The 10,377-nt window shown below is 23.7% G+C and overlaps 2 protein-coding genes across 2 annotated transcripts; one reads left to right on the top strand and one right to left on the bottom strand. All coding sequences in view use genetic code 6, as the record gives it.

Annotated features, from left to right (window-relative positions):
- Window positions 1-107: 107 nt before the first annotated feature.
- TTHERM_00320360 (hypothetical protein) lies at window positions 108-3,332 on the bottom strand (the record flags this gene model as incomplete). Its single annotated transcript, XM_001012935.1, has 1 exon — window positions 108-3,332. One exon carries the CDS (start codon window positions 3,330-3,332, stop codon window positions 108-110), a length of 3,225 nt encoding a protein of 1,074 aa, XP_001012935.1.
- Window positions 3,333-4,056: 724 nt separating this feature from the next.
- Window positions 4,057-9,195, top strand: TTHERM_00320370 (hypothetical protein; the record flags this gene model as incomplete). The annotated part of the gene is made up of 1 exon (XM_001012936.2): window positions 4,057-9,195. The coding sequence occupies one exon, from the start codon at window positions 4,057-4,059 to the stop codon at window positions 9,193-9,195; it is 5,139 nt and encodes a 1,712-aa protein (XP_001012936.2).
- Between the last annotated feature and the right edge of the window lie 1,182 nt (window positions 9,196-10,377).

Here is a 10,377-nt window from a genome sequence, read left to right on the forward strand (position 1 = left end):
AAATATAATTTTACACAAAATATATTAAATAATTAATGCTAACTTTTTATTGTCTAATAATAAAAATTAATTTTAATTTTATAATATTTTTATTTATTTATAATTAATCAATCATTTTGGAATTTAATCAATCTTTCAAAGTGTTCTATTTTTGATTATCTCTTAATTTAATCTACTTATTGACTATTTTCATCAAGGAAAAAAAATGAGCCTTCTTATATTCTATTTAAAGATTAATAAGGATCTTGTTTATAAATTCCATATTCTTAAATTGATAAAAATTATGAATTCATGTGAATATTACTTACACAAAATCCTTCTTTATCTAAATTTTTATCATTAAGATAAGGTTACTAAATATGAACCAAACTTGAAGCAAGTAAGTTTTAATTAATATACTTGATGATTTCATTTTAATTTTTAACTTCTTTTTTGCTTTGAAATAATTTTTAGGAAATAGAATCAAGGATATAATTACAATGTGAGATCAGAGAAGAGAGCGAACTAAAGCAGCAAAAAAGCTTTTAAAAGCAATTTTATTATTTAGATAAGCTTATTTTAAATTAGAATATTTAAGAGTGGAAGTATTCCCTGATTTTTATTTTTGCTTAGTCATTATTATTTTATTTTTCTAAGTTTGCTTTATAATTATCTTATTTATTCTACTTTTTATTGATCTAAAAATAGTTTTAAAATTAAAATTCATACACCTAATTCCATTTATTCATGTAATTGCGATATTCTGTAGAAGGTATTCCTGATTTTTAATAAGTAATGAATTCATCTACCAAATCAGAAAGAATACAATTAATAACAAGTTTTGCATTTTCAACATTAGTAAGTGATCTTGTAAAAAACAAAAGCTTCTTTTCAAAAGATAGAAGTTTAACCAGACAAAATTTATCAACAGAATCTACTTCTTATTTAAGTTCAATATAACAACTTCTTTCAATAACTTATGCTTAATCTTTTCTCAAGGCTTCGACTACTTTAACTGATCCAATATTACATAATTTAGAAAATATTGAATCCTCTATAATTTTACCTCTATAATTATATATAATTTTGTGGTAATATCTACAGTTCTTTTGTTCAATTTCTTTTAATATTTTTTAGCATCTCTGTTAAATTAGTTTTTCCTCTAAAACACAACAACAGTAAAGCTTTTCCAAGTAGTTAAATTAATAAGCTTGATGCTATTATCTTATCGTTAACTACTCCTACTCTTTAACATTCATTCTTTTAATCAAAGTATCTAAGAAATTTCTTGAAAATCTTTTTTTAACTATGTCAAAATCTTCTACTTTCTTTTCATATAAATTAATGTCATCTAAATTTTATGAAGTTAGCCATTTGCTGTCATACAAATTTTTTTAGCCAAGGATATAGTATTAGATTTAATGGAATTTTATAGAATTATAAATATTTTTCTCTCCTATTTGCTTGACTGCATTATGGGTAGCACCGTTTATTAATTTATAATCATTGCATAAAACAATTATAACCTTATTCTTATAAAGCTCTTTAAAAGATTTGTCAGCATTACCTACATAATCAAAATTAAATCCTTGATAATTTGATATATTCCAAATATCAACATGAGAACCAAAAGAATAAGCAAACTGCTTTATTTGCTCGATTAATGCTCTCTTAGTTTCTGAATTAACTATGAGTAAATATTCTGAATTTTCTTTATTTTCATATGGCTGACTTAATTAAATAGCAAATTTTCTTGTTTAAATTGTCTAGTATAAATTTTATTAATTGTGATAGTAACCTAAATCTAAATGAACAGACATCTCATAGTTAGTATTGTATGCTAGATCTAAGTCAACGAATTTAATTGTGCCACTTATTATTTTTTTTTCATTTGGCATTAAGGATGTAACAAACTCTTAATCAAGTAAAATATTAATATTATCTTAAGGTTGTGGGTTGATATAATTATCACTTGAGTAGGATAAATTTGCTTTCTCCAACGAATTTCTTCTTTCTTTATCTTAATCGATAATTGCTTTTGGATAAAATTAAGCTACATAGCTTGTATTATTTAAAACTACTCTAATATTCAAAAGTCTTTTTGATATAGTCTCGAACCCTATTGGCTTGCTTGATAAATTTGCTATGCTAAAAGCGATCGGTGCCTCTTCTTTTAATTGAATTGATCTTAATACTTAAATTTCTGATAACTCAACTGGATATCTGATTTGATACTAAGTTGCATATTTAGAAATATTTTCAAATGACTTGTTCACTCTTTCTACTGTAGCCTTGTAATTTAAATTTGTTGTAACTCTAAAAACAGAATCAATAGCTGGTTAGAGCTGCTCATTAATTTGAAATTTGAGTGGGCTCTATAATTGATATTTCTAACCTGAATTAATGCTTTAAGCAATATAGACAGAGTCACTCTATTTAAAAGTTAAGTATTAATTACTTACTAAAGATAATTGAATTCTTTAATGAGTAGGAGTAGGCATTCCTCCATCGTTAGCAAGGCTCATTTAATTTATTTACAAATACTCACCTGGTTCTATAATATTATCATCTGATTACACTTTTTCTACACTATTAATACTTAAATTATATCTACTATAATATTTATTTCCTTAAACTACATAGTAAAATGAGCCATCTGATCCACTTTACCCGCTCCTTCCAATATTTCCAGAGCGCCCACCTATACCAGAATGTCCATCTCTTCCTCCTTGATTTGAATAAGAATTAGTATTTCCTTCGCTATCAGTTTCAGTCCAAGAATAGCTACTTCCTCCAGATCCACCTGATCCTCCTCTTCCTCCAAAGCCTCCTTTGCCTCCAGAACCTCCTGCACCTCCATAACAGATATAGCTACCTACAATCATTAATATATCCATATCCTCTTAATTTACTCTGACTGATATATTAGCACCATTACCACCATCTCCTCCATGGCCTCCATCTCCTCCATTCCCTCCATTTCCTCCATTACCACCATCAGTTCCACATGAACTTTGAGTTGCATCATTTCCCCTACATCCATCACCTCCACGTCCTCCGTTACCTCCATCTCCTCCTCTACCTCCGCTACCACCACATGCAGAAAATGTAATGCCATTACTGCTATTTCCCAAAGGTAAAGTAGTCCTTTTATTCTAATAATTTGTTTCAATTATCACAATTTGATCTCCTTAAGCACTCATTTACAAATCTAAAGCACATGCATTACTTCCTTTAGAGCCCTATCCTCCATTAGATCCATTCTATCCATCTTTTCCACTACTACCAGAAGAACCACTACTTCCTCTATAACCAGATTTCCCACTTTCTCCATCATAATTAAAATGAATCATTTTTAATTCTCTTTTATCCTAATAATTAATAATAAGTTTGATTTTTTTATAAATTGGATATTTCTACAAATTTTATATTTGAGATCAGAAGGTAATATACTAATTCGTTTTAACATTGATAATAAAAAGCAAAAATATATTAATCACAATAATAATTAGATTATTTAAGCTAAAACAAAGCAAAGAAATATTAAAATAAATTAAAAAAAATGATTGAGAGCTTTATTGAAATTATTTTAAAACAAAGATGAATTAATAAAAAGAAATTTTAATATTTAATTTATATACCACTAATTAACTATCTAAAATCTATCTAAAGCATAATTATTCTTTAAAAGATTTTTTTTTTAATATTATTTTGAAATGATTTTGATTAATAATCTTTCATTTTTAATCAGATTTCATTTAAGTTAAAATGAGTAATGAAAACATTCTTATTTTCTTAAGAAATATTTGATTTAAATTTTCACTTCCAAAACTTCCAAAATTAAGGACATAAGCTTAATTTCAAAATTATAATAGATAAATTATCATTAATAATTATTTATATATATACATAATAATATAATACTAAATAAATAGCATAGGATGATTGGTAGTTTGCAATTATTTGCGTACAAAGTAAAAAAAAGCAACAATTTAAACTACAATTAAAAAGAAAATTAATTATCTATCTTAAATGATTTAATAGGTTATTATTTTATTTTATACATTAGAAAGAATTATGAGTTAAGCTTTAGAATAAAATATCTTTGGGGTTTATTCACCATAATAATCAAATATGTTAAGAAATTCAAATGATATTACGTGGACTCCTCTTTAGATCAGAGCAGTAACAGATTTAGATTTAGTATATGTTTCATGTGGGTTCAGAGGAATTAATGTAATTAACAAAGAAGGCAGCTAAATACTCTATTCATAGAACTTTAATAATGAGTATATTTAATCATTTGAATCTACTTCTAATGGGTAGTATATTTTTATAGGAATATCATAATTTCTATTTGTATACCATTTGCAATTTAATAATTTATCTTTATCCCATTTAGAAATGTAGAACTTTTATTTGGTATAAAATATAACTTTTCAGACAGATCTTTTGAACACTAATTACAATTAACAAAGTGAACTGCTTGCAGTAGCTGTATAAACAGGAAATGTTTTCCTCTATAACACTACATTTAAGAACCAATTTCAATTATTATCAAAATTTAGCACAGGCTCCAATTTGATAAATAGCTTATTTATTTCTCAAGATGGAAATTGGCTTTATATAGCAAGTGATGTTAAGGGTGTATTTATGATGAGTATAAAAAAATAATAATTATATGAAGATAATAATAATATAAATGATACTTCTGTGAAATTAATAGTTGCTGCTCATGGAACTTTTGGATTAAGGGCATAATAAGTTATTGTATCAAAAGATAATCACTATATTTATGCTTTTGATTTCTGGTATGGATTTTTTTACACAAATGTTGAAGAAGTAATTAAAAGTTAGGAAAATTAATACCCAATTTAATTATCTTTTATTTCCTATTGGCCTTTTTAAGACATACAAAGAGCTTGCTAAACTATTCTTATTAATCAAGACGAAAGTCTACTTTTTATAGGAGTAAGATAGCATGGAATTATAATATTAGATATAAGAAATAGAACATAAATTTAAGTTTTTGAATTTATAAGGCTAGACTCTCTCATTTTTTCAATAGCACTTTCAAAATAAGAAGATTTTTTATACGTGACAACTTCAGATACTATATTAACTTATACAAACGATTAGCCTAACTTAAATTAAGATCTCCCTAATTTATTTAACATTCATTAAATAAAATATCAAGATTTTCTAAATTCAATATTTAAATGGAGATTTTATGTTGATGTTACTAATTAATATCTAATAGGTTCATTTGATTTCGATGGATTGTATATTTTTCCATTTTATAATGATCCTTACAAGTTTGATGTCAACAATTATGTATCCTATGACATTTAAAATGACAGTGTATACTTTGATAAGGGAAATAAGTATTTAGTTATCCCAAGATATTTTTCAGAATAGAACATCGGAATTTATTAGTATGCACCTCTAGATGACGAAAGTGATTAAAATATTTCTTTTACCAATATGAAGCTAATAAAAAATTATAGCGTTAGCGAGCTTGAATTATCAGAAATGATTGTTTTTAGTTTAGATGCTAGGTATGCTGTCTAAACATATAATGTAGGTTTGATAATTTATGACTCAATGGATATCTTCAATATAAAAGTTCTATCAAGATGGAATAATTTAGATTTTATGATTGGATAAAATGAAGGTGCTTGCTTCACAAAAGATAATAAATGGATATACAGTACAATTAGATTTTTTGGAGTATATCTTTTAAATGTTGAAGATAAAACTAATCCTATTCTTACTGACTATGTTAGAACAAATGGAGGAGAAAATGTTAAAATATCACAGTCATCAAATTTTATTTACTTACTTGATGGCGTGAAAGGATTTGCAATAATAGATGCTAATTATGCTCCTAAATTGTAAATAATCTCCAGAATAAAATTAAGTGGATACACAATAGATATGTTATTGCTACAAGAGGAAAAATATGTCTTAATAACTCAAAGTTATAGGGGATTTCTAACTCTCATTGATATAAATGATAAAAAATATCCTCAAATAGTTTATACTATCAATTATGGTAATTAATTCAGCATGGCTTTATGTCTTACGCAAACAACTTAGCATCTATTTGTATCAACTAATGGAGGAATGCTTGTACTTCCAACATCTAGTTAAGTGTAAATACATACAAAAGTAAACTTAATTAATTAAAATAATCAAACTGGATAAAAACAAATTATAAAACTTGATAAAATAACTTAAGAATTTAATAAATATGGTCTTAATCTTTATCAAGAGTATTTATTTTCTGTTGGTCAAAATATTTAGTTTGATTTTGCAATACTCTATCCTATAGATTCAAATATGTAAATTACAAGAATATTTTAATATATTAATGGATAAAGTCAATAAATCCCAAGTTTCTTTTAATTTAACTAATTTTAACAATCTGTTATATTTAATGTTGATAAGAGCTTAATTAATTTCAATTCAGCTAAACCCAACTTAAATATTTTGCTTATAAAAACAGTAATTCCTTTAAATTTAAATTCTTTTGTATTTAAACCTGAAGAGCTAGATGGTAAATATGCAACTAATACAACTTAATCTTAATTGATTTACCAATATCTTTGTGATAAGAACATAATAATCAATGGTATTCTTAATGATTTATACAATTTTCCCCCAATCAATTTAGAGTCTTAATTTTAGACTGAATTACTTGATCCATCAATTATACCTGAAAATAATTATTAGTAAATTATTTCTAAAATTACTGAGAGAATTTAATTAACATTAATGAAATCTTTTTACATTAACTCAATTAAGTTTTATGTTCAAACCTCATTATTTTTTGATAATTAAAATTCAATTTAATTTATACAAACTAATTCTTAAAATACAATTTTAATAACCTTGTCTATTTAGACTAGTGATGGAAAATTAATCTTCAAATCAAAATCAAATATAGCTTTTTAGTTATCAGAAAAATAAGATTAATTAGCAATCTCTGGAAATTTAGAGATCATCAATAAGGTGTTGCATAATAAAATAATATTCGCTAATAATACATAAATTACTGCATAAATATCTCCAAATATAACATTAACTATCCAAGACAATTTAAATTATCCTCTTACTGAATAGCTAAGCATTTATGATAGTTAGTTTATTATTATAAAGGAATAATTGAAAATTAGCAGTGATAATAATCTACAAAATTAGTTTAACTATAAATTTTAAGGAGGTATTGTTGATATTGAATCTGACATAACCTTCTCATTTAAATAAAACACATTTATAGTCTCTGACGTTTAAGATTTAACTTATTAATTTCTTTATCTTTAATCCCCAAATTAATATATTTAAATTCCATCTAATTTTTGGTTATTACAAATAAGTAGTAACTAATTACTATTTAAAGGCTCAACAACACAGAGTATGTATTAAAAATCTTACACATTTAAAATAATTGCCTCTGATGGATACACTAAAGCTGAAGATACTTTTACTATAAAAGTTAGCGGAATCCCTTTATCTTATATTTTGAATTTATTGCTTGAGATTTTTGGCCCTATTATTTTCTTTCTTAGCCTTTTTCGAAAGAGAAATATTTTTTTAAATGTTATTTTTGAAAAGACAGTAACTTTTTCTTAAGAAATAGCTATTATCGATGAGTTTTATCTTAAAAAAATAATTATACTAGGTGATATTTAAAAATAATCTAAAGATATTTTAAGCCAATTGTTTAATTAAATTTAAAACTTAAAAATTGTAGAGATAAATAAGAATTAAAAACAGGATAGAGAAACTAAAAATAAAAAAAATAATTTTCATTTATCCTATGAAGATGTTTTTGACAATTTACAAAATTAGGATGATTTATAGAAGTAAAGCTTCATCCTTTTGCCTAATCAAAATAATTAGTATCCATAAAATTTTGCAAAATTAATTCAAAATTTAAAGAAGCAGAAAGTACATATTGCTCATTCTACTTTAGAAAAAAGATATATGGATCAAAAAGGAAACATTCTTATGTCTGTTGTGATCAAAGACATATTAAAATATAAAATATATGAAACTAATAAATTAGTGGACTTTTAACAAGACATTAAGAATACTGATTCGAAAATATATAGAGCAATCAGAGCTTAGATAGCTAGATATTTTTTAAATTTAGATTAAAGATCATTCTTGCTTTATAATTATATAAAATAAATTTGCATAAAAACTCAAGGTTGTTAAAATGACTGGTTTAAAGCAATAGTTGATTTATAGTTTTAACATGAAAATGAAAATAATTATCTTTAAAGAAACATGACAACTTTCCCATAGTTAAAACTAAAGTATGGAGTATTATTACATATTTTTTAAATCTTTGAGTTGGTTCCATAACAATTTAAAGAACAAATAGATACTTTTGATTAATTCTTTTAAATATGCTAAGATTATATAACTTAAATCAATATATATCTGATAAGAGAAGTTTTATTTGCGGATGTATTAGGATTTTCTACTGAAGAACCTTCAAAGTTTAGAGTAGCAATAGGTTAATCGCTGCACATAGACTAATAAAATATCAAACAAATTATAGCACTCAAAAAAAAGAAAATAAGTAAATGGCTTAGACCACTTTTTTAACTTTTAAATATAGAATACTCTTAACATGAAATTTATAAAAACATGAGATTACCTTCTTGGCTTAACTTAGATTAAAGAAATGGAGTTATTATTTTATATGGAATACCTCAACTAGATGATATTGATGAATATCTTATAAGAATTTAAGATAACACAGAATATGTGATTCTATAGTTTTTGTTAAAAGTTAACCAAAATCAAAATAAAAAAAATAGTTAGAATGACATTGATAAGATATATGGAGTGACTAATGAGATTTAATATAAAAATAAATTGCCTTAACAGTAAAATAGATATTTTAATAACACATAAAATCAACATTTAAAAAGAAATTCTCTTATGATGAGGTTATAAAGAAAAAGTTTCCTTAAAAATAATTAACAAATAATCCTAGAACTATGTTAAATTCCATATCAAAAACCTGAAAAAAGTTATATTAATAAATTTAAAAATTGTAATAACTCTATTTACGGTTAAGAAGATGTCAATTCTCAATAAATTTCATAGTACGATGATAGGACTTTGCTAGGCAAACTTAATGATATCTAAACTTCTAATTTAAATACAACTGAATAACTTTTTGTCAAAAATTAATGAATAAATATATTAAAATGAAATATTAATATAGCCTCACAAGGAATTAAATCTATAAATTAGATTAATATAATAAATAAAGATTTATTAAATTTAGTGATTTGTTTAAGCCTCTTTTTTACAAATTATAATATTTTTTTATTTTTAATTTATTTTATTGTAGTTGAAATCAAATAAAAATAATAAATTTTATTTAATTTTCATTTAAAAATCTCAAGATATAATTAAGTAGAATTAAAATTTTCTAAAAATTTTATCCCGAAGCATTCTAAGAATTATATTGTTATAAATTCATTAAAAAAATTTCTTTCTAAATATTTTATCTTGATTCATATATTTATTAATTAGCTTGATCCTCATAGTTAATCTCTTAAGTATCTATGTGATGAACATATAATTTAAAACAAATTTTAATTTGAAATCTAAAAATTTTAAATGCTAAGAATCGGAATGTAATAAATAAATACATAAAATAGAAATGTATTTTTTAATTTATATTTTAATTTGCTTGATAAAATAATTTTACACAAACAAAAGATGAAATAATTAATGCTAACTTTTTATTGACAAATAATAAAAATTAATTTTAATTTTATAATATTTTTATTTATTTATTTATCAATCAATCTTTTTAGAATTTAATCAATCTTTCAAAGTGTTCTATTTTTGATTATCTCTTAATTTAATCTATTTATTGACTATTTTCATCAAGGAAAAAAAATGAGCCTTCTTATATTCTATTTAAAGATTAATAAGGATCTTGTTTATAAATTCCATATTTTTAAATTGATGAAAATTAAGAATTCATGTGAATGTTACTGACAAAAATTCCTTCTTTACCTAAATTTTTATCATTCAAGTAAGGCTACTAAATATGAATCAAATTTGATGCCAGGAAGTTTTCATTAATATACTTGATAATTTCATTTTGATTTTTAACTTCTTTTTTGCTTTGGTATAATTTTTAGGAAATTTAATCAAGGATATAAATACAATGTGAGATCAAAGAAGAGAGTGAACTACAGCAGCAAAAAAGCTTTTAAAAGCAATTTTATTATTTAGATAAGCTTATTTTAAATTAGAATATTAAAGAGTGGAAGTATTCCCTGATTTTTATTTTTGCTTAGTCATTATTATTTTATTTTTCTAAGTTTGCTTCATAATGATCTTACTTGTTCTACTTTT

This window comes from Tetrahymena thermophila, assembly GCF_000189635.1.
Source record: "Tetrahymena thermophila SB210 genomic scaffold scf_8254691, whole genome shotgun sequence".
Taxonomy (NCBI): Eukaryota; Ciliophora; class Oligohymenophorea; order Hymenostomatida; family Tetrahymenidae; genus Tetrahymena; species Tetrahymena thermophila.